This window comes from Pseudorasbora parva, chromosome 4, assembly GCF_024679245.1.
Source record: "Pseudorasbora parva isolate DD20220531a chromosome 4, ASM2467924v1, whole genome shotgun sequence".
In the NCBI taxonomy this organism is placed as follows: Eukaryota; Metazoa; Chordata; class Actinopteri; order Cypriniformes; family Gobionidae; genus Pseudorasbora; species Pseudorasbora parva.
The window spans coordinates 45743603-45769183 of record NC_090175.1 but is presented as its reverse complement, the minus strand read 5'-3'; the positions used below and the strand labels follow the sequence as shown (position 1 = coordinate 45769183).

The 25581-nt window shown below is 38.2% G+C and overlaps 2 protein-coding genes across 8 annotated transcripts in view; one reads left to right on the top strand and one right to left on the bottom strand.

Annotated features, from left to right (window-relative positions):
* ank2a (ankyrin 2a, neuronal) overlaps positions 1 to 22039 on the top strand; it is a 65055-nt gene extending 43016 nt beyond the window's left edge. Inside the window, exons 41-51 of the mRNA XM_067441964.1 lie at positions 1895 to 8440; positions 9275 to 9352; positions 9443 to 9574; positions 9700 to 9840; positions 9979 to 10180; positions 10298 to 10367; positions 15986 to 16069; positions 16227 to 16391; positions 17867 to 18040; positions 19437 to 19528; positions 20132 to 22039. Of these exons, the coding sequence (XP_067298065.1) occupies positions 1895 to 8440; positions 9275 to 9352; positions 9443 to 9574; positions 9700 to 9840; positions 9979 to 10180; positions 10298 to 10367; positions 15986 to 16069; positions 16227 to 16391; positions 17867 to 18040; positions 19437 to 19528; positions 20132 to 20297 (7850 nt within the window). The 3' untranslated portion in view covers positions 20298 to 22039. The remainder of the gene's footprint in view (positions 1 to 1894; positions 8441 to 9274; positions 9353 to 9442; positions 9575 to 9699; positions 9841 to 9978; positions 10181 to 10297; positions 10368 to 15985; positions 16070 to 16226; positions 16392 to 17866; positions 18041 to 19436; positions 19529 to 20131) is intronic.
* Positions 22040 to 22100: 61 nt separating this feature from the next.
* Positions 22101 to 25581, bottom strand: part of camk2d2 (calcium/calmodulin-dependent protein kinase (CaM kinase) II delta 2) — a 48588-nt gene continuing 45107 nt past the window's right edge. For 6 of the 7 annotated variants that reach the window (XM_067441965.1, XM_067441970.1, XM_067441967.1 and 3 more), the window contains one exon: positions 22101 to 23617. In XM_067441965.1, the coding sequence (XP_067298066.1) occupies positions 23608 to 23617 (10 nt within the window). In that variant the 3' untranslated portion in view covers positions 22101 to 23607. The remainder of the gene's footprint in view (positions 23618 to 25581) is intronic. The other variant, XM_067441968.1, reaches the window with a different exon arrangement.

The following is a 25581-nucleotide window of genomic DNA, read 5'->3' as shown; positions in this document are numbered from 1 at the left end:
ATCAGGCTCATGCTTTGGCCTGGTCCAGTTTTAAACCCTATAATTAATAGTTGGTCTCACGTTAAAGTCAAACAAACTGGGAGCCATTAACATTTAGTGTCGCAACACTGACTCTGTAACACTCTGGTCCAATTCTGACTATTAACTAGTTGCTTATTAGCCGGCATATTACTTGGATATTGGTGTTTATTACTACTTATAAATCACATATTAATGCCTTATTCTGCATTACCTTATTCTACATTCCTTACCTAAACTTAAACAACTAGCTTACTAACTATTAATAAACAATAATTATGAGTTTATTTATTAATAATAATTAATAAATAATTATAAAATATGTATTAATAGTTAGTTAATAGTGAAAATTGGACCCTAATCTCACTTGGAAAAGGTAGAACTCTTCTTCCTGTAAAAAGCTGTCTGCAAGTTTATCCACTTGACTTAAACATTTAAAGAAAACAAAGGAGAAGTCTAATCCACGCTGTTACTTTATCTACAGTATTTGTGCAGTTCTTGCTCATTTCCTGGAGTGATTTTTGATTAAAATTGTTAAGACCATTAAAAATCTACAAAATATTTAGCCATTTTTGACTTGTACCACTTTTTTTTTTTTCTTTTTTTTTTTTACCTAGAGTGTATATACTGGATTTTCTTGCACTATTTTGTAACCTCCATAACTCTTGTAGCTTTAGGTTACTTAATGTACATTATTTAAAATATTAAACATTAACAGAAATTGTATTTGTGGATCCCCAATTGCTGTGCTATGGCTGATAAACATCCCTTTTTCCATTTTTATTTTTATGGTCTGCTGTTCTCATAAAACATTGCGTTCAATTATATTATCTTACTATGGTATCTTACTTCTGGCATGATAATTTTAAAAATGTTTAATGAGTTTAAAATAAAATGTGTTACATGCCAAAAGAGATACTGGAAAACAAACCATTCTCCCCAAAAAGAAAATAATACAGAGCAGGCACATATTAATTTGCCTGTGCTTGAAATCACATAATTTGCTTGCCACAAGTCACCTTTGCATGGATCATTTCCCTTGCATGGAAATAACTTGACTTGCACATATTATATTATTATATATGTATGTGTGTGAGTGTGTCTGCTCAACCTGTATGCGTGGATAACTTTTTTTTTTAAATATGCATAATTTGTGTAACATTTCTATCCCTGTCACTCACATTGTTTATGTTTCGATTCACTCGTGTTTATTATTGCTTTTCTAAACTTAATTTCCTTATCATTTACCTCCGTCTTTTAACAAATTCCCATATGTTAAACAATTCATTGATTGACTCAAAGATCTGCATAACTAAAAAAGCCATAGCATTTAATAATTTGAAAGTGTTTATTGGAAACGCCTATGATTGTATCTCAGCGCTGTTTTTAAGGGCTTTGAACATGCTATCTGTGTTTGTGTTGACATGAATTCTTCATGTCGAGAACAATCTTGAGATGCCTCATTGGTACAGCTCCACTCTGTGTTATGATTACTTTTCCCATTTGTTCTTTGTGTACAGGTTTTTGTATTACTTATACTTTCCCTTTGTTTTTCTTTATACTTTTCCTCTTGTGTAAGTGTATGAGTGGATACTTAAATCAATATAACATGTTTAAGCAAGTTATTTCCTGCCCATTTCCTCTTCTCACTCTGTAATTCTTTTTTGCTTTGCTTAACTGCTCCCATGCCTTCCCAAATCCTATGGATCCAAATCTAGATACATTTAGCAATATTCGTCATTCTGACAAGTAGATTCTCATCATCTAAACTGAAGATTATATTGCTCCTGCCCTGACAAGTTTTCCAATGTCTTTTGTCCTCTTCATTTCCCCCCTTTGTTCTTTTAAACAACAATTTGTGTTGTTAAAATGGAAGATTTTGATGGATCTGAGTCAACAGAGCTTTCCATGATGCACATCATGCATGATCCTGCCACACTCGCAAGTCCAGATCTGCTTTCAGAGGTGTCCGATATGAAGCAGGACCTGATTAAAGTGTCAGTCCTTCTGACCTCTGAAAAATCTGAAAAACCGTGCCCCTCAGATTTCAGAGAGCATTCAGACAAAGCTGGGGATGACGAAGTGGATGAACCATTTGAAATCGTTGAAAAAGTTAAAGAGAACTTGGAAAAAGTAGAAGAGATCCTCCGTGAGGGAACAACGGATGAAACAAAGTGGGAAGGTGCTATTGGGATATCTGTAACAATTGATGATGAGGAGTGGGTACTTCTCAGTGAGACAGATGTTAAGGAATCCAAAGGCAAAAACATCACTGAAGTCAAAGAGCCACTTATTCAGCAAGTTCGAATCGCAAGAGAAACTTTATCAAGTTCTTCTCCAAAAAGGGATATGTCGGGTATGGTTACGTATCTCACCAGTGACTTAGAACAGTGCCTACAGGAACCTGTATCATTTAGTCAATCCCAAGATGTAGATATTGTACAAGAAAGCTTTAAAGAGGTATTTGTTTCCCGTGGAAAACACAGTCCAGCTAAAATAAAAAAGCCAGTAAGGAAAAAGCGTAAAGACAGGGAGTTTGCAAGTGGCAGTTCTGAAGATGACCTGGAAAGGATGAGTAGAAGTCAGTCTGAGGAGTCTCTTGATGAAGATGCAGTTATTGGTGGATCTGAACCTGTCTTTGGATCTGTTCCTGTGTCTCCTAGAGTTGTAGAAACTCCAATTGGATCCATTAAAGACAGGGTTAAGGCACTGCAGCAGAAGGTTGAAGAAGAAAAGGATGTGGACAGTCAAAAGTGGAAATCCCAAAAAGTGAATACTTCCCAGGGTAAGTCATATGTCACAGAGACAGACAAATCAACCAAGATTCCTCCAAAATCCCCCAGATCTCCAAAGTCACAGACAGAAAGGCTGGAGGAAACCATGTCTGTAAGAGAACTGATGAAGGCATTTCAGACTGGCCAAGATCCATCAAAAAGCAAGTCTGGACTTTTTGAACATAAAGCAATTACAGTTGTAACCTCTGAGACACCAGCTTCTGATGTAATGCAGGCTTCCCCAACATATTATAACCAAATGACAGTAACAACTCAAAATTTACAAGAGAATGCAATTACAACTATGACCTCTGAAATGGCAAGTCCATATGTAACACAGATTCCTCCGACATATGACAGCCAATTGACAGTAACAACCCAACATTTACAAGAAAGAGAAATTACGACTGTAAACGCTGAAGCATCAAGTTCTGATATGATGCAGGTTCCTCCAACATTTGACAACCAAATGACAGTATCAACCCAACAATTTCAAGGAAGAGCAATTACAACTGGGACCTCTGAAATGACAAGTCCTAATGTAACACAGATTCCTCCGACATATGACAGCCAATTGACAGTAACAACCCAACATTTACAAGAAAGAGAAATTACGACTGTAAACTCTGAAGCATCAAGTTCTGGTATGATGCAGGTTCCTCCAACATACGATAACCAAATGACAGTATCAACTCAACAATTTCAAGGGAGAGCAATTACAACTGGGACCTCTGAAATGACAAGTCCTAATGTAACACAGATTTCGCCAACATATGACAGCCAATTGACAATAACAACCCATCATTTACAAGAAAGAGCAAATATGACTGTAACCTCTGAAGCATCATCTTCTGATATGATGCAGGTTCCTCCAACATACGATAACCAAATGACAGGAACAAATCAACATTTGCAAAAGAGAGCAATTACAACTGTGACCTCTGAAATGGAAAGTCCTGATGTAACACAGATTCCTCTGATTTATGACAGCCAATTGACAAAAACAACCCAACCTTTACAAGAGAGAGCAATGACAACTATGACCTCTGAAATGGAAAGTCCTAATGTAACACAGACTCCTCTGATTTATGACGACAAATTGTCAGTAGCAACCCAACAATTACAAGAAAGAGCAAGTATGACTGTAACCTCTGAAGTGCCAAGTTCTGATATGATGCAGGTTTCTCCAACATATGATAACCAAATGACAGGAACAACTCAACATTTACAAGAGAGAGAAATTACAACTGTGACATCTGATATGGACAGTCCTAATGTAACACAGATTCCTCCGATATATGATGGCCAATTGACAATAACAACCCAACATTTACAAGAGAGAGAAATTACGACTGTGACATCTGAAATGGACAGTCCTAATGTAACACAGATTCCCCCAATATATGATGGCCAATTGTCAGTAGCAACCCAACATTTACAAGAAAGAGCAATTATGACTGTAACCTCTGGAGTGTCAAGTTCTGATATGATGGAGGTTTCTTCAACATATGATAACCAAATGACAGGAACAACCCAACATTCACAAGAGAAAGCAATTACAGCTGTGACCTCTGAATTGGCAAGTCCTAATGTAACACAGATTTGTCCGACATATGACAACCAATTGACAGTAACAACCCAACATTTACATGAAAGTGCAATTACAACTGTAAATTCTGAAGCGTCAAGTTCTGATATGATGCAGGTTTCTCCAACATATGATACCCAAATGACAGGAATAACTCAGAATTTACAAGAGAGAGCAATTACAACTGTGACCTATGAAATGGCAAGTCCTAATGTAACACAGATTCCTCCAATATATGATGGACAATTAACAGTGGCAACCCAACATTTACAAGAAAGAGCAATTACGACTGTAACCTCTGAAGCATCAAGTTCTGATATGATGCAGGTTCCTCCAACATACGATAACCAAATGACAGTATCAACCCAACATTTACAAGAAAAAAGTGTCATAGAAAACAAGGCTATTCAAGAATCATGTTTTGACCCCAAAACAATTCAGCACAAACCAATGATCAATGATGGAGAAACACTACAAGAGAAACCATTGACGACCTTAAGCAGTTTGTCTATCCAGAATAAAGAAGGTGATTCAGTTGTAACTTCCAACATTATTTTTAACTTTGAAGACGAAAGCTCTCCTGAAGACCTGCTGTCTAAGCTAACAACAATTGACCAAGATGGAAAACAATCTCAGGAACAAAGCAGATTTGAGACTGAGGAACAACAACTAACTTCTGAGCTATTAGGAAATAAAGACCCAGGGCTGATACCTGAGGGAATGGTTTATGAAGATAACATCTCCCAGAACAGGAGATTGTCCGTAGAACCTCAGATCAGCCCAGACAGGAAACCATCAGAGGACTTCAGTGCAGATATTAAGGCAGAACTTGAGGATAGTCCTGAATATCTTATCTTTAGGAGGACTTCAATTGAAGCAAGAAAACACTATTTAATGTGTAGTGATGGCCTTTCTTTAGTAGATGAGGAGCAGATACACCAAGTAGCTTTGGATCCAAGTAAATCAAATATAATTACTGCATTTGCTACTGCAATGGTGCAAGGTGAACCCTTACTTAAAACTGAAATACACGGAGAATTGGAAGAAAGTCCTGATAGTGACAAACATGAGGCCTTGGTAGACTCTCCTGGCAATAGTATAGGGATTAGGACTCCTCGCTCCAGCACAGGTGACAGTGAGAAACATGAGGGACTTGCTGAAACCCCTCAAACTAGTCCTGAAATCCTTGTCTTGTCTTCCAGTACAACTACTGAAGAAACAGAAGTCAGATGCCAAGGAGCTAAGGAGACACATTATCAATCAATTTTGGTGACATCACATGAAAGAGCAGAGAGTGACAAGAGTGTCCAATTATGTTCAGTAACCGCCATAAAAAGCAAGACTGAATCACCATCACCTTATGATTCTAAGATTGAATCACCTTCCCTATTCAGCAAAAGTGACTCACCATTCAATGATGACTCTAAAATGGATTCACTTTCTCCATCTACCAAAACTGAGTCACCATGCTCTGCTAATTTGAAGACAATAATTCAAGATACAATTCAAGTTATGAAATGGGACAGTGAAATGTCTGAACATGATATGACAAGTGATTCATCCTGTAGAGATGGTATGAAGCTGACAGAATTCAGTGTAATTGCCGAGTCTGAGATGATACCGCAACATTACCATCACATTCAAGATGCACTAGATAGACCTTCCAGTTTAGATTCTCTGCATCCTGCAACTATAAGTGACTCTAAAACTCTTTGTAGAACAGACTCGCTTGAGACTACTCCCATTAGAGAAGATAGATCATCTCAAAAAACGCCAGACTCTATCGAGCCAAGCCCAAACAAGGAGTCCCCATGTCAAGATTCCTTAGAGGGAAGTCCAACTGGGCAGGAATATGGACAATTAAGTTTTATTGAAAGGGTCTTCTCAACAAGTCAGTCTTTCATTTCTGATTCCAAGGAAAATATAGAAAAAGAAATTGTTTCTGAACAAGACATTTATTTAGAAAGGGAGTTATCCCAAGGGTCAAATGAGACCCTAGTTAAGCAGAGCCTTTCGGTGACTCTGGGGCAAAAAGAAGAGGTACTTGACAGTGAGGATCTTCATGATTTTGATGCTTTACAAAGGCAGTTCACTCCAGAAGAAGAGATGTTTAAGATGGCTGCAAAGATCAAAACATTTGATGAAATGGAAAAGGATGCAAAAGTCAAAAAGGTCAAATTTGATTTTGATTGTGATTCTAAACACCTAAAAGAAGAAGTGCTATCACCACATAAAAGTCAACTAGACTTTAACACAATGTTAAACAAAGAATCAGAAGAGCAGTACTTGGAGAATCGGACTGAATCTGGCCCAGTATTACCTTTACAATCTTCAATGTCTGATGATGATTATGACAGCCCTGAGTTGGATAAGTCATCTCCCAAGGTCTCAGGAGTAACCAGTGAGGTTTTAGAGACCATGGAAGAAGGCGAGCGGGACCATACTCATTTGAACACTGTGGATTTACAGACATGCACAGACATACCATATTTGCAAACAAATGTAAACAATGAGGATGACTATGTACAGTTCCCTTCAGAGTACCATAGTATAGTGATTCGTGAGACTACACCTGAGGAGGATCTCGTTATTACATCAGCTGAGAGCAAAACATGCATTGAGATGAATAGTGATGTGGATTCTAAGTCTCCTGGTAAGAGCCCAACTTCTGAAAAAGTGCTAGAACTAGTTTCTCCTATTGATATTGTAGGTACAACTACTGCAGCAAAGGACCCGCAGAAAGAATCTCAAATAGATTTGTGTATTTATGAAGAGGACAATGAAGGAAAGCCAGAAGAAATTCCAGCATCTTTTCCGGGAGACTTGGTTCCCTGGAGTGCTGAAGTGGAAGATGACGAGGAATATGATGCACAAATTGAGGCTGAGGAGCAGAAAATTCTTGGTTTGTGTACAGACAGAAAATCCCATGGAACCACACCTGACACAACTCCAGGACGTACCCCTACTGAAGAGGGGACGCCAAATCCTTTCCTCTTCCAAGAGGGAAAACTATTTGAGATGACCAGAGGTGGAGCCATTGACATGACCAAAAGAACAATGGAGGAAGAGGAAGAAAGGTTAGTTTTTTTTCCAATAAATGAAGATCCAAGTGAAGATTTTGAACGAGTCAGTTCCAATGCTAATGAGTCTGTTGCAGTAGCTTCATTTGAGGTGACTGCAGATGGCTTAGTGCATCAAGAAAAGTTTACGGAGGGACCTGATGCAAAGCCTGATGGCTTAAGTAAAACTGAAATCAAGATAGATAAGCCAAAACTTCAAGAACCAATTAAATGTCCTATACAGAGCCCCACAGAGGATAATGGGATGCATGAAGACACGCTGATACCGAATGTTGACACTGCTACTTATACAATAACACGAACAGTTTATTCTGAGCAAGACCTGGATTCCTCAGACTCCTCAGTAGAAGATGAACAGCATTCTGTTGTTGAAATGCCCATATCCACCCAAGTATCATCAATTTCCCCTTGTGCCTCAGCTCGTGAGTTTAGTCAACAGCAATTCCAGACACCACCTTCAATGCCCACTCCATTCACGGATATTGCTGCTGAAATGGAAGATACGGCATCTAATCCAAAATTAGCTGTGAAAGCAGCCAGCTTTGACCAAATTTTAGGACAAGGTGACTCCATTGAGCAGAATCAAAGGCCTAAATCTGAGGCAGATATATGTGTCTCAGAATGGTCCATGTCTGTTGTGGATGATCACACTAATAAAGAAAACAACTACACCAAACCAAAGACTTCATCCTCCCAGATGCATGATTCACCAACACAGGCTCCACTACAGTATTTTGCATTCAGTCAACCTGAACTTCCTGCCAAAATCTCTCAGGGATTAGACCCTTCAAAAAACACAGAGTGTGATGAAACCAAAAGAGACAGAGCCTCTGTGGAGTTAGGGATAGAAAGTAGTTTGAAAACAATTCGACCCCCGTCCGTAGGCGATGATGTCTTTGAGTCAAGGCCCTACTGGGAGGATTGTGTGGAGACACAGATGCAGAGAATCTCAGACAGCACTACCCCAGACCAAAGTAAAGGTACCTCTACTTGGCACTTGCTCCCCGTATTACTTGCTCCAAAATGTACCTTAATTCCATGCAAATCTCTTTTTTATTTAGTATTTTATTTGTGGGTCTGTGTTGTCCTGTGTTTTTTTGTTTTATATATTGTGGTGTTTTGTACTGTGCTTTGTCAAATCTCAATGTTTTTTTTCTTTTGTGTGTGTGTTTGTGTGTCATGTTTTGTGATTTTTTATGTCATGTTTTATTCATTTGCATATCAGTGTGTACATGAAAACTGAAATCTCAAGATTGAAGGGCTCTTCATTTGTTTGATAATAATACAGTTTCCTGTGCAATGCATGCGCACTACTGCATGTTTCATCTGAGGAATAATAAAACAACCATGACAATGGCAATTTTTTTCTGTAAAAAGATTTAAAAGAATATTTACGGCATATATTGTTGTATAACTTTATAGATCTATATAATATATACAGTAATTATGTAGATCTTAAGTCATTGTGTAGTCCATACATTCATGCTTTTAAGAAAAATAATTAAATTACAACCCAGCTTTAATTAATATTTTACTATTTGAGTGCCACTATAAGAAGCGTATATTATGAAATAATTGGAAATAATAAATGGAAATAATTTACAAAGACATAAAAAATTAACAATTATAGTCACACATGTATGTGAAATACACCATATCGTTAGTGCACATCCCATAATAGTCAAAAATTGTCCATTAGCAATCAAAGTAGTTCAAATAGCAAATTAATGGGATTATGATGTTTGAAGGTTTTTTTCCAATTTAAATGCATTTCTATTGTTAAATATTAATGAAAAATACTGTAACATTTACAGTGGACTGGCATGATGATGCAGATAGGAAAGAAGAGACTTTGGCCATCATTGCTGACCTTCTAGGTTTTAGCTGGACAGGTGAGTATGTCAGTATGAAGTTGTCAGAAATTCGAAAAACATTTTTAAAAACAACAAAATGCAAATACATAAGTGGATGTTTCTTTTTAGAACTGGCCAAGGAGTTGGAGTTCAATGAGGATGAGATTCAGCAAGTGCGTGCTGAAAACCCAAATTCACTACAAGAGCAGAGTCATGCCCTTTTGCAGCGCTGGGTAGAGAGAGAAGGAAAGCATGCAACTGGTAAGTCCTGCTTTTATTCACTCCTATCAGTCAAAAGGAAAATGATATAATGTCATTAAAAACAAAAACAAATGCTTAAAATGCATTTTAAATAATAGATTCTGATTCTATCTCAAATTCCACAGAAGATACATTGGTTAAAAGACTCACTAAAATAAATCGCATGGACATCGTCCATCTTATTGAGATTCAAATGCACAAGTCAATCCAGGAGCAAACCTCAAGAACATATGCAGAGATTGAAAAGACCTTAGACCACAGTGAAGGTAGGACAATGCATTAAGCACATTCTTGGTTTGCATACAGATATGAAATGCAAGGTGTAAATCCTAAAAAGAAGTCTTGAAGTAAAAACCTCAGTAAAAAATCGTATAATGTCATAGTTGATGTTTCTTCTTTTGTAGCTCTCTCCTCAGTCCAAGAGGATGTTGACAGTCTTCGGGTGGTGCGGAGAGTGGAGACTTCACAAAGGCATCCTCCAGCTGTGTCAGAAGAAGACTTATCTGTGGCCTCTCTCCTTGACATTCCCTCATGGGCTGAAACAATGGGAAACACCCATTCAGAAAGCATTCATGGGGATCTGATGGAGGAACTGGAGATCAACCAGTGAGTCATACACAGAGCTTCTTTTTTTAAATGACATTTACAGTGATGATTACACTCAGTTAATCAGTCTTCTGGTAGTTCACCACCTGGTCACTTTTCACTCTCAATGTCTCCTAGGGACAGCTTCACCAATCCATGGCTGTTTCAAGAGGTCAAACAAGAATCTACAAAAGAAACTGCAGATGAAGTAAGTTCATTGCAGTGTGCATTTGATGCATAACCTGAGGAGCATATCCCAAATGTCTCAACCCCAGTACTGACAAGAAACATTCCATAGCGAAAGAAAGAAAGAAAGAAAGAAAGAAAGAAAGAAAGAAAGAAAGAAAGAAAGAAAGAAAGAAAGAAAGAAAGAAAGAAAGAAAGAAAGAAAGAAAGAAAGACTAGTCATTGTGTTGCAAAAATAATTAAGAAAAGTTCATACAGGGATGTTGTTCCAGGAAGAAACGTACTCTACTTAAATGATGCTTCTAGACTGCTCTCTCTTAACCTTTCTGATTAGAAATTATTAAACAACGGTTACATGGATATGTTGCTACAATTAACTGATGGTCACTGAATGTGTTGTTTGTCTCTGGTTTCAAATATCCCTTCAATATCATCTATTTTCCCGTGTCATACTTTTCCATACCTCATATAATTTATCCCTTAGGTTTCAACAGCATCTGAGGAGGAAAATCAAGCTCAGAGTGACCTTTCAGACAGTGAAAATGCTTGTCTCTCTTCATCACCAGTCAGTTTGAAGAGTCAGTCAGAATTCCACCACCAATCAACAATAGCATCTCAAAATGTTTTTGATTTCAGTCAGGTATCTATTGTGAGATTTTCATCAGGTGAAAATTCAGTTGTTTTGTCAACAGTTGAATCTGGACAAATAGTACCCGACCTACTGCAACACACTTCACCAGTGAGTCAAGAGGGAGAAAATCAATTCCAAGAACCAAAATATCAAGATGAAGGTTCTGTGTGCCTTGATCAAGTGTCACCTGTATATGAAAAAAGTGATTTAGAAAGCAATGAAAAATCATTAGAGGCACGGCACTTTGAATCTAATAAAACTTCAAACACCATACGGTCTTCTTCATGCCATGAAAGCAAACCATGTGAAGTTGATAGATTAGTTCCTGAGAGCAACCAAATACTAGACCAAAATATTAGTCCTTCATTGTCCCCTCATATTTCTGTGAGGGAGGCTGATGAAATTCTCTCATACAGTCTTGAAGTTAATCCAGGGCTTTCAAAGGTGACTCCAGACCTCATTAAGGGCTCTCCAGAATCAGATCAGGTCCTTTTTACCCAAGAAAAGTTTAATGATTTGGATCCAGTTGCTTCTTTGCACATCCTTAGTGTAGCAGATGAACATTTAGTTAAATTGTCTCCGACAATTGACTCTGCATCACTGCAGTCACATACTCATCATGAAATCAACATTTTAAATCATGAACCATCTGATACAAATAGCTGCTCACAGCAACCTTTGGAGTCTGAAGTTGAACATAGGACAGAACCACAAACTGATTCCTGTAAACAAGAACCGTATCTGCAACTATTGGAGTCTCCAGAGCAAAAGCCAGAAACCTTAGGAGGCCATTCTGATGATGAAGAAGATATACATTGTCCTGAGGTGGGAGAAGTAAATACACAATTGGATTTAACCATTGAACCTCTCATAGATGACATCTATGGCTTTAATAGAGAACTGTTGTCCCAATCTGAGACTTACCCAGACATGTGGATTCAAAGGGATACTTCACAGTTGAGTGAAACTTCTCCTTTTTGTAGCTCTGATCTCAGTCCACAAACACCAGAAACAGTCATATCTTGTCAATATTTTGACTTCAGGGAGAAGTCTTCTGAACATGGATCAGCAACTACTCAGAAACCTGTTTTACAGGAGGAAGTGGTGTCCAAGGGTGTAAAAAGGCAGCAGTCTGAATCATTCATCTCTGATGCAACCCAACAGTCAGAAGGAAAGCATACTGACCGCTGTCTTTCTGAGTCCTCTGAACCCTTGGTTCTCACTCTGAACATGAATCCAGCAGTTGAGAAACCTGTTTCCCAGGAGGCAGTACTAGCTGTAACGCTCTCCAAGGATGGCAGTTACAAGGTCTCACCTTCCGAAGATTCCAAACGACTACTGTCAGAAACAGTCACAGCTTGTCAACATTTTGAATATAGGGAGAAGTCTTCTGAACATGGATCAGCAACTACTGAGACACCTGTTTCACAGGAGGCAGTGGTGTCCAAAAGTTTAAAACGGCAGCAGTCTGAATCATTCATCTCTGATGCAACCCAAAAGTTAGAAAAAAAGCATACTGACCGCTGTCTTTCTGATTCTTCTGAACCCTTGGTACTCACTCTTAACATGAATCCAACAGTTGAGAAATCGGTTTCCCAGGAGGCAGTACTAGCTGTACCGCTCTCCCAGGATGGCAGTGATGAGGCCTCACCTTCCAAAGATTCCAAACGACTACTGTCCGAAACAGTCACAGCTTGTCAACATTTTGACTTCAAGGAGAAGTCTTCTGAACTTGGATCACCATCTACTGAGAAACCTGTTTCACAGAAGGCAGTGGTGTCCAAAGGTTTAAAACGACCACAGTCTGAATCATTAATCTCTAATGCAACCCAACAGTCAGAAGAAAAGCATACTGCCCGCTGTCTTTCTGAGTCCTCTGAACCCTTGGTACTCACTCTTAACATTAATCCAGCAGTTGAGAAACCTGTTTCCCAGGAGGCAGTACTAGCTTTATCGCTCTCCCAGGATGGCAGTGATGAGGCCTCACCTTCCAAAGATTCCAAACGACTACTGTCAGAAACAATCATAACTTGTCAACATTTTGACTTTAGGGATAAATCTTTTCAACTTGGATCATCAACTACAGATAAACCTGTTTCACAGGAGGCAGTGGTTTCCACAGGTTTAAAACAGTCACAGTCTGAATCATTAATCTCTAATGCAACCCAACAGTCAGAAGAAAAGCATACTGAACGCTGTCTTTCTGAGTCCTCTGAACCCTTGGTACTCACTCTTAACATGAATCAAGCAGCTGAGAAACCTGTTTCCCAGGAGGCAGTACTAGCTGTACCGCTCTCCCAGGATGGCAGTGACAAGGTCTCACCTTCCAAAGATTCCAAACGACTACTGTCAGAAACAGTCACAGCTTGTCAACATTTTGACTTCAGGGAGAAGTCTTCTGAACATGGATCAGCAACTACTGAGAAACCTGTTTCACAGAAGGCAGTGGTGTCCACAGGTTTAAAACAGTCACAGTCTGAATCAATAATCTCTGATGCAACCCAACTCTCAGAAGAAAAGCATACTGACCGCTGTCTTTCTGAGTCCTCTGAACCCTTGGTACTCAATCTGAACATGAATCCAGCAGTTGAGAAACCTGTTTCCCAGGAGGCAGTACTAGCTGTACCGCTCTCCAAGGATGGCAGTGACAAGGTCTCACCTTCCAAAGATTCAAAACGACTACTGTCAGAAACAATCATAACTTGTCAACATTTTGACTTCAGGGAGAAGTCTTCCGAACTTGGATCAGCAACTACCAAGGAACCTGTTTCACAGAAGGCAGTGGTGTCCACAGGTTTAAAACAGTCACAGTCAGAATCATTAATCTCTGATGAAACCCAACTCTCAGAAGAAAAGCATACTGCCCGCTGTCTTTCTGAGTCATCTGAACCCTTGGTACTCACTCTGAACATGAATCCAGCAGTTGAAAAACCTGTTTCCCAGGAGGCAGTACTAGCTGTACCGCTCTCCCAGGATGGCAGTGACAAGGCCTTACCTTCCAATGATTCCAAGCGACTACTGTCAGACTCAGTTCTGTATGGTGCAATATCCCAACAATCAAAGGAAAAGCATTCTGGCCGTTGTCTCTCTGATTTTTCTGAACTTGAGGAACTTAAGAAAAAAGTTCAACCAGAACAGCCATTATCTGATCAATCTGTCAACTTAACTGAGGTGAGTGTTTCGTTAGCTCTTGGTGTATCCCAAGACACATTTACTGGAGAACTAGAGTCAATGGTTGAAAACACATTAATGAAGTCACCTACCTCTCAAACTGATCTTAGTGAACATAAGGAATTAGAAGGCACTGATGTGCCAAAACATGCCAACATTGAAAAACCAAAACCCAAAGACTTTCTAAGCATTGATAAGCAACATGATGACTCTGATCTTGAGGCTTTTTTCGACTGCAAACAGACCATCTCAGATCATTCTGAAGCAGAAGATGATGAACTCTGGAAAGGCACCATGCTATTTAGTAATAAAGTCTTGAGGTCTACTATTCATGAACTGCAACAACAACCAAATGTCAGAAGTGCCTCAGCACTACCATCCCAATCCCCTCGTTGGTCAGTCAGGTCATCTGACAGTGAAGATTTTGAGGATTCTCTCATCATCCAAGAACACAACAATTATGGAGGGGAGAAAGACTTTTCTAGCCAGAAAAGTCTTGAATCTTCTGCACAATTTCCTCAGGAGCTGCCTCCACGAGGAGGGGCTGAGTATAATGATGATGATGATGATCTGAAGAGGGTAAGCATCCTCAGCATGACCTCCCTCTCACCCCACCCTTCTCTGATCTACCCTAATCCATTTCCCGCTGAATGAGTTTGCTGAAGGGATGGTGTTTGGTTTCTTTGAATGAACAATTTCACTAATTAGGTGTATTTTAAAATCTGAAAAACTAGATTTTACTCAAAAAGAAAAAAACATGACTATGTCACATTCATACCTTAACACCATCATAATCACTGTCAGCTTGTTGAGATAGTGCTGATGCATGTACTACATTTATGACATTGTAAGGTCATACTAAATTTGCAGGATTTTGCAAACAAGGAATAACTATGTCATAATATACATAACAATTAAGAGTTATTTTTCATGGATATGTAGAACTAGAACTAAGCAACAGTTTGCTGGTTTTGAAGTGTCTTGCTTACCAGATAATTGTTTCATAAAAGTGATGGTGCATGGTGTGCCAAGTTAACAATATTTTGTTCAGCCTTTCCTTCTTTTATGTTGTGTTTTTGATTAAAAAAATTATTTGGCATTTGACCTCACTGATATTTGATATTTATTGGTAGATTCTAATGTTTATGTTATTTTAGCAGAGGGGGCAGCGTTACATGTATTTATATAAATGATTTTATGTTTTATACATATCATGTACATTTAATCTTATATTATTGGATGAATTTTCATACATGCTGTTTGGGTAGGAGATTGATGATGCATTAGGTGTGCTGTCGGATAGCTCTGATGAGGATGTGCTGACCACCAGAGTGGTGCGAAGAAGAGTAATTATTCAGGTATATCTGTAACTGAGAATTGCCTGGTCTATTTTTGAGGTGAAAGTAGAGTTTCTTAACACGCACTTGGTGTGCTAACTTTGGGTGTCAAACTGTTGTGTGATGGTTTTTCATGCAGCTCTAAGAGTTATTTTGGAAACTGACACGATTTTAAAATCCTGCATTTTCAGATGTGATAACCCCCCTGCTCCTCAAATGTTGGTAGAAGTTGTCCATTTTACACCAAGAGCCTTGTATGCATTCACATATACTATAATGCTGGAGTAGTTGACCCCTGATCATCATAAAATGGACAACTTCTACAGGATGTGTTCTTCTTTCTATATTGAATGAATATTTTCAACATTATTTCTTTATTCTTCCTCTTTTGCTAACCCTAACCTTTACCCAAGCCAGGGCAGCCGTTTCCTTTTATGCCGAACACTGCTTTAGGAGGTGACATGTATTGACATGTGATTGTGTGTCTGGTTTCTTCCACAGGGTGATGATGTTCCAGATATTCCTCCACAGTCGGTAACAGAAGAGCAATACACAGATGCACAGGGAAACTTGGTTGTGAAGAAGGTTAACATCCAAGATTTGCAGTATCCATCCATTCATCTGTCTGTCTGTCTGTCTGTCTGTTCGTCCATCCATCCATCCATCCATTTTTTTTCATCCAATTTATGATAAATGCCTCATTTCACTGAAATGCGTTTACCTCACTCTCTTACCTGGTCAGGTAACAAGGAAGGTCATTCGACGGTGTGTGTCATCTGATGGGGTGGAGACAGAGCAGGTGAGGATGGAGGGCTCTGCCCAGCAGCCTGTCAAGGCAGCACCGGGGGAAGGATATTCTAAAGTAATGAAGAGGACAGTACTGAAGAGTGAAGGACATCAAACAGAGGTGTGTCATGCTGCCACTCATCATGACATTTAAGATGAAAAATAAAAGCCTTACTTAGCCTACATTTAATATTTAGTTATTCTGAATACATTTTAGTTGGTTTAGTTCACTTAAAGGAATAGTTCACCCACAAATTAAAATTATGCCATCATGTACTCACCCTCAAGTGGCTCTAAACCTGTATGAATTTCTTTCTTCTGCTGAACACAAAGGAAGATATTTGGAAGAATGTTTGAAACCAAGCAGATCTCAGCAGCCATTGACTACAATAGTGTGTGTGTTTGTGTGTGTGGGTGTGGGGTGGGGGGTGGGGGGGGTTTGTTGAGCAATGAACAAAATCATATTTTGACAATCATATTTTTCAAGAGTTAACACATCATTTAAGTAAGACACTGATATCTATCTTTCATGAGGCTATTAAATTTCATTAAATCTATTTAAAAAAAGTTAATAAAACTTTTAAAGAGGAAAAAAAGCTTTGTCCTTAATTCATGGCATCTAGACTTTAAAGCTGTTTTATAGACTATAGTTTAACTGTAGGCCAGTTTCATTTAAATGTAAGATCATGGTAGTCACCGGGCAAAAAACAGACTGTAAAAACCTTGCTCCTCATTATATGGCTATATGGTTTCTAAAACTATATAAAACATATATAATAAACTATTATCTTACAAATGTAAGTAAAATAAAAAATGTAAACACCTGTAGAAAATACGAAAACAGCCTCTGTAAAAGTGATTTTTATTCTGCAATATTAATTTAAGTATTATATAAAAGTAATATAGCAACATTTTTAATAATATTTCTTCCAATATTTCTTCGCTGTTAGCTGCAATGTAAATTGTGGTTGTGGTAAAGTGAAACGTTTGTGTGTATTGCCGTTTTCCACTTTACCTCGTCATGAACACATGCTCGTTTCAGCTGATTCAACACAGAACCTGTAATGTTTCCATATCACACGATTGTATAAAACAAAATTCGGAGTCAAAGTGCCATATAGAGCAGTATTTAAACGCAGCGTACATTCGTCAGCGGCTGCGTTGTGCGGATATTCGCCTTTGCAGTTCCATGCGCTCAAACAAATAAATAAATAGAAAAAAGCGCCTAATATGGAGGGGAGCTCTCTCTCGCTTCGGCTTATCAATTCAGAAGACAAACCAAGGGGCCGCTGTCGCTGCATGTTGTCAGTGGTACAATTATTATTATTATTTTTAAACACTACCGGCCCCAAAGTGCGCCGGCCCACCGGGCAAATGCCCGGTATGACAGATTACCAGTCCAGCCCTGGTCGTGAGAGGTTTACAGACACTCAATTTTTATACTTTCTTTTTCAGAGTACTTATATTTTAATTATGTATTGAAATATAAAGAAAGTTTAAACAAATTTGGAAAAAAATGTTTTTTTAACCAATTCTTACCTACCCTAACTTTAAGAGTTTTGCTGAATTAAAGAGGTGTCTTTTGTTTAATTTTAGGTGACTTTCCATGAGCAAGATGGCATGTCAGCTTCAAAGGGGCAGTCTGCTGTTGGTCAGGAGGTCAGACAGGTGGTCCAAACGACGGTGGTACATGGAGAACAGCTGGAAAAGCATGAGGGGGATCCTTTCCTCGCCACAGACCTGACTTCTGCCCGGGATGACTTCACCCAGGTGATCTGCCAAACACAGCAGTCGTTTCTGACATCTTTACTACATCAGATATTTATGCTTAGCCTTATTTTAAAGGACAACTCCAGTGAGAAATGAACCTAGGGGTAATTAACAGATGGTTACCGAGTAGATCGTTCTCTGGGATGCCTTTTCATGAAAATCGAATGTAAAGAGTTTTATCTCTAAAAACAGATTAGCTTATAGCGCTTGTCTATGGGGCACAGGGTAGTAAAATTAAATCGCTAGTTAATACCACTAACAAGGCTCAAAAAAGCCTCACATTAACACGGTAACATAATGAGGGTCCCTACATGCAAACCGAAGCATTGAGAATGTTGTAAGTGTACAAAGAGTTAAGAAGATACTTTATAAATAATAAGAAGATACTTTATAAACACAGTGCATTATGCGTTCACGGACAGGCGCCATCTTGGAAAACAGTCTCGACGAATCGATCCACGAGCGCTGTGCTAAGTGAGCTGGTCGATAGGAATTAAGTTTGTGAAATGTAATAACATGAACATTTTTATTATTATTTATTTATTTTCTCTGTTGCGTTCAGTGTTTTCTTCCGGAAACAACGGACCATATGAGATTCATCACTTAGAACAGCACTCGTGGCTCGATTCGTCGAGACTGTTTGCACTGTGTTTATAAAGTATTTTCTTATTAAACTCTTTGTTCACTTACAACGTTCTCAATGCTTCGGTTTGCATGTAGGGACCCTCATTATGTTACCGTGTTAGTGTGAGGCTATTTTGAGCCTTGTTAGTGGTATTAACTAGCGATTTAATTTCACTACCCCATAGACTAGTGTTATAAGCTAATCTGTTTTTAGAGATAAAACTTTTTTTACATTCGATTTCCATGAAAACGCATCCCAGAGAACGATCTACTCTGTAACCATCTGTTAATTACCCCTAGGTTCATTTCTCACCGGAGTTGTCCTTCAAGGGAAAGACTTAGGCTGTGTGTCCACCAAAGTGTTTTAACGAGCTAAAAAGAGAGCTAAAAAAAAATGCCAGGTGGTCTGCTACAATCTCCTAGCTGTGGGTAATAAATAAATAAATACAATTATGTGTAAAATAATAATAATGAGCCATGAAAGAGATGTTAAAATTATTGTTGAGTGCACTGGATTGTGGTATATATTATTCCTTGCAATTGTAGGTCATCAAGGTACTCCATGCACAAAGAAAGTTCATATTTTCTGCAGTACATACAGTTGATAATATGTAATAATTCTGTTAATATATCATTTTAAACTCATCCGTGAACATTTAAGGCATCATCTGTAACAGTCCAACATACCCAAATAGTTTCTCCATCGTGTTTGTCTCTTTCTCATCAGGGTTCATTTAGTGTTCATGTAGCCTAATGTGCCTCATTCCCTCAGGGTCTAAGCTACTTTGGAGGTTTTAGGAAGGTGCAGATCCCTCGAGTGGTAGAGCAGGAAATACTGCAGGCTGATGGATCTGTGATCAGGAGGTTTGAGAGACGGGCATGGGGTTTGTGTGCATATTAGTGTGAAAATATATAAGCGTGTATGGGGTGCAAGAAGAAGGAAAAAACCTTTATCAACACTGTCGTTCAAAAGTTTGGTGTCAGGAAGATTTTTGAACAGTTTTTTTAATGCTCATCAATGATAAATGCATGTATATGATAAAACTACAGTAAAACTATACTATATATAGTATATTTAGTGTATATTTAAACATATATTTAATATGTAACGATGTGAATGTCTCAATTAATTTTAATTGTTAAATTCAATCCTTGAAAAAAAAGCCTTACGGACCCCAAAACTTTTGAACAGTAGTGTATGTAATGCTCATGCAGATGCCCTAGAGATTGAGTGTATAATTTCTATCTTTGGCATCAGTGTGCATATTTCTTAACAAAGCATGTCTCTACGTGTCTTTAGTTCTCTAATAACATGTTTTCCCGCTCTCCAACCAGTATTCTGACTTTACACAAAAGTATTATGCGATATCCTGGGTTGTTTTTTTTCACTTGGCACCTTTTGAAAGGACCTAAAACATCAATGTCTGCACTGTCAGGCGCTGATCGATATTTCTCACTTATTCACAGGACGAGGATGCAGAAGTCTAGGACCCACAGGAGGTCAGTAGTGAGGGATGCTGGGGGACAGAAGCGGGTGTGCGTGGAGCAGATAGACGATCGATCTGAGCCCCATGACAAACTACAGCATCACCTCCATCACCTCATTCACCACTACTGTGCCCAAAATGACTGAGAGGAAGAGAGGGAGGAAGCTGAAGAGAAGTCAGAGTGGTTTCCCCCTTCATTTTCCTCTCCCAATCTCCATCGCTCCTCTCTTTGAGCCTGTCTGCCCTCCTAAACGCTCCTATGCACCATGCTCATGCAATCCCAGAGTGCACTTCTTCACTTCTGCCACTTCCAGTCTTCCTGTCCAGTCAAACTGGATGTTAGCCCAGTTTATGTCAAAGGACAATGTTTTCTCACTCCTTATTTTACCCAGTTCACCACAAGTGTTTCTGTTTGTATTTCATTGTGACCAAAGAGTGTCCTTTTCTTTCCTTTCCTTTCCTTTCCTTTCCTTTCCTTTCCTTTCCTTTGCTTTTTAAATCCCTCAGTAGTAAAATAATGAATACAAATACACTCACGCAAAAAAAAAAAAATCAAGACAACCAAAATGTTTTTATCAAAACAGATTTAAAAAAACTCCTGATCATTCGTTCTCAGAACATCTAAGCTCGAACTAACCTGTACTGCACTGCCTACCACGACTATTGAATATCATCGCATTATCGCCACATCATGCTCTTTTGATCTCAACGGTTGAGATGTCTGAAAACTTCTTGCCTTCTTTATCAGCTGTTGGGGTATTGTGTGTCTGTGTATTCTGTCCCTGGAGAGTATATATAATATGCATTTTTAAAATGACAGTAGATCACATTAGCCATCTGTAAGGATATTAGCGCAGGCATGCTTAGCTAGCAGCAGACACTTACTGTATTAATAACACTTTCTATGGTTAGATGACTGTCATTTTTCTGCCTCACCCCTTCTCTTTGTGTCTGTGACCTGTAGCAGTTCTAGTCTTCTTCATCATAATCACTGGAGTTTAAACATTTCAGTACAGCTTTTTGTTATAATAGATCACATTAACACACACTTTATGGTTTTGATCTTACTCTGGCAAGCGTTTCAAGAGGGAATCAGGAAGCAATCGATTTCAAATGATCAGTTCAATGTTACACATATGATTCTATTTTTAAACTTTCAATTTGAATGGATTATTTTCTTTGAGCATGTGTGGACATGTGTGCGTGCGTGTGTGTGTGTGTGTGTGTACGTGGTATTTTAGTTTCCAAAGTATATTCTTTTTTTTTGTACATAATGCTCAATATCAGTATGTGTCGGGGGAATCTTGCAATGAGGTATTTATGATTGGTAAAATAAGTTATTGGTTTCAGAAGTGAGCAGAATGGATGTATGTTTTTAAAAAGAATGATTTATTTTGATGCATTACTTTTATATGCTTTATGTGCGTCATGAAACATGCAACCGAGTGAATATCACCAAATCACAGGTTGGCTTCAGTTGAGACTGCTGGGAAGAAGAGTTGTACCATGAGATATTCAATTTACTTTTTATTTTTAACTTCAGATTAATACAGCTGTGTTAGTAGAGGTTGATTTTTAATGCTAAACTGAGGCCAGCTGTTCTTTGTTCCCCTGTTTGGGAAACTGGCCCTAGAACAGCATTAAAAGTTAAACTCTTATCAAAGTTGAACACTGCTACTACTTTCACTGTGACTAGCCCACGTTTGATTTACCGAATCCGCATTCTATGTCTGTGGAGATAAAAATATGCATATATATGGTACATAAATATCTATCATAAAAGGCATGTATTAGTTTACTATATGACTTTTAAAAAAGACATTTAAACACTATACCATGGCTGCAGTGTGTATACGGCTGAAAGAGAATAAAAGTGTAAGTGTCATAACCTTCATGTCATGGTTATTTTTTGATTGTGTGGACAGAAAACGAAAACGTGACATCAAACATACAGTACATATCACACCTTTATTGTAGTTTTCATTAAATATGTTGATTTGCTAGAGCCACCATGGCAACAAATGTAGTTCACATCCTCATATTGGCGTCGAGGTTCTGTAAGTATCAGCAGAGGAAATGTCTTTAAGAAGAGAAAAAGAACATGGAGAAAACGGAAAGCACGGTGTTAGCATAGTCCAGTATTGGTGAGGTTTTTTTTTCCTCAAGGAAGACCGTTCCATTCCGACATCACCCTCAATGACATCTTCCGATTGAGTGGCGCAAAGACACGAAGTCGCCACTAGAGGCAGTGTGCATGCTTATAAACCAGACTCGGCTCATTTTCCCTCTTGCTATGGGTGAAAATAATGTCGGGATAAATTAAAATCACAAACGTTTGAAAATGATACATCTAGTTTCTCATAAGCTACTTATATATATTTTCTCATACATCCATGATATAAAGTCAAAGGATAGTCCCACAGCCACTCAGTATAGGAAAATTAAGCTACATAGATCTGAAGGAAGGGTGATACTTCTAGATATGTTGGGTCATAATGATGATATTCACTATCATCATTACTGTATCAAATCTTTATGATACTGATAGAAACAAAACACAATTTGATAAGGAAACCATGAATTATACAAGATACAGAGAAAAAAAACTCCAGCATGGTCATTCAAAAATTGTCCTCCATGCATTTACCCAATGCTTGTCAGTTTGATGTATCATATATGCTACATTCTCATTGATATCATTTTTTTTCTCATATTCTATGACATAAAGGTAAACATACAGTCCATATTAGTATTCTGCAGTTCTCTTAAATCAAGTTAACTAAATCAGAATCTTCACATCGTAAGCTAGCGAATATAAACAAAGCTTTCTGACAGCGGTTACTAAAATCTTTAATTTTGCTGTAAGCCAGAATTTAATGTACGTATTTTTAAAAGTTTCTTAAAGATGTTTTTTTTTTTTTAAAGATTTTTTATTTTATAATTTTTTATCTGAACGATCACGACATATGTACATCACCAGAACAATAGCAAGCTCAATATTAACATTCTTATCTTTCAAAATCTGATATATTGCACACACATAAATAGACATAAAAATACAGTACAGACTTGGGGAAAGGTGATTCTCTTTACATATCTATACATTTAAAATGCATACCAAAACAGCTTAAAAAAAGAAACAGAAAATAAAATGTTAAAAATACACTCCTTTTAATAATGTCCATATATGCGAATGGCCCACGGGTTTTGGTGTAGGTGATAACCTTTAGCAAAATGTTTGAACTCTCTGGTCCATGTGCGATAACATGTAAACGACCCTCAAGGGGGGGAGGGGGGGGGGCGTGGTTGTTGGGAAGAAGGTGTGGCTTAGGAGACACACCCCCAGCTTGACTGACAGACGGTTGGGTTTTTGCTGATGGTTTCTCCTCAGTTGGGAAATATTGAAGCTTATAGTATATTCCATTAACTACAAAAATACACACAGACAAACACACATCAGCAAAACCTAGAAATAAGCATAACATTAAATTAGTATTATCAAATTCCACTAAATTCTGAATGAATATTTCTGACCGATTTATCTTCAGGTATAGCGCAACTAAGCTTAACAACAACAGGTCATTCTTAGGTCATTCGTTTTGCATTTGTGTCCCGATTCCCAGGCTGCATTTTTTAAAAATAAAAAATACAGTAAAAACAAAAATATTGCAAAATATTACTTTTTCAGGATTAATAGAATTTCAAAAGAACAGCATTTATTTCATATGAGTGCTGTCAAATCGATTAATCACATCGCATCTAACATAAAAGTCTATATATATATATATATATATATATATATATATATATATATTAGTGCAAAATTAGCATGCGATTCATTTTTTCAGTTTAATGTGTTAAAAATATTTAATGCAAATAATGCAGCATTCGTTTTTTTTTTTTGTCACCCTTTGTCTAGCGTTACATTATAAGATCATACTCTTATATATACAAATGCTTTTAAAACATTTAAGCGCAACGAAACAAAAGAGAACATGCTGTCTGTGTGTGTCCTGTCTAGATGGGTAAACCCAGCCTGATCTGCCAACGAATTGATTTCGCCCTGCAGCTAAGGCTAGAAACCTGTAAATTAATTTATCCTGCTTCTGTCACTTTTTTGTGGGAACCATTCACAGACTGGCTTATCCACCTGGCGCGCTATAGAGACAGAGTTTATTTAGGCCACGCCCACACAGTTGGGGGTGGGGGCACAATCCAACGCTCTCCATTGACTTTATATTGCGTGAGGCTGCCTCCTTGTCATTTCGGACTTATTACAAAAAACAGAACAATGTCTAAAAGCTGATATGTGACAAGATGTGCAGCAAACAAGCTAAAAAACACATAACTAAGTTTTTATAAGCTCTCGACCCATAAAAAACGAGTGTTTAAGGAGACAAAAGCGTATACAGGCCATAAGATGTGAAGCTTCAGCAGGAAGAATGGGTCAATTTTGACCCTCAGTATGCCTCAGTACGCCTACGTGTGCAGTAAACATTTTGTCAAATATCCAAATGTCAGTTTTATATATAATATTTCCTGTCGCTAATTACTTTCCCCTCTAGTGGGCGTGGTTCTCAGTGTAATATAGCATGACGCGCTCTGTCTCTTCTGCATGTATGCACTTTTTTGTCTTTAAACGCTGTTTTTTTGGGTCAGCAGCTTATAAACACTTAAAAACAAATTCTGTTTTTTTTAGCTTGTTTTCTGTACACCTTGTCACATATCAGCTTTTAGACATTGTTATATTTTTTGTTATAAGTCAGAAATAACAAAGAGGCCGCTTTCCGCATTAGAAAGTCAATGGAGACGGTTGGTTTGTTTCCCCCTGAGGCGAGGATTTCAGATTATTACGGTGTCGCTCTGTCTCAATTGGCGGGTTTAACACGATGGCTAGAGAAGGATGGATCGATGTCTGCTGATCACGCCTCTTGTGGTGTGGTCTGGTTGAAGGACTATCCAGTTGCTTACAGAGTCATTTGAACTATGCCCGTTGATCACACCTCTTGTGCAGTAGAAAACACAGAGCAGACTCCCCAGACCAATGTTCAATCTTAAAAGAATGAGCTTGTTCTGGTGATAGCCAGACAATGTCCTGTCTATATGACACACACAATTAGGCCAAAGTGCCCATTTTGTTGAGTATTCTCATAAGAGCAGTCTTAAATTAGTTAATTAACATCTTAAATGAACTTGAAGAGTTGTGAGAAAATGAGCTGTGTGTGAGAGTGCGTCAGATCTGCATCATGTTCGCTGGCGGCAGATCTCAAAATGACAGCAGCCTAATAAACCAGTTGCTGTGATGTCTCAGACAGCGAGCGAACACTAAACTGAGCTCTCCTTCACGTCTTCTTGCACTTGAACGGACAAATTCACACACAATGTCAAAAAATTAGCGAGTATTCTAGTAAACAAAGTTGGTTATAGCTT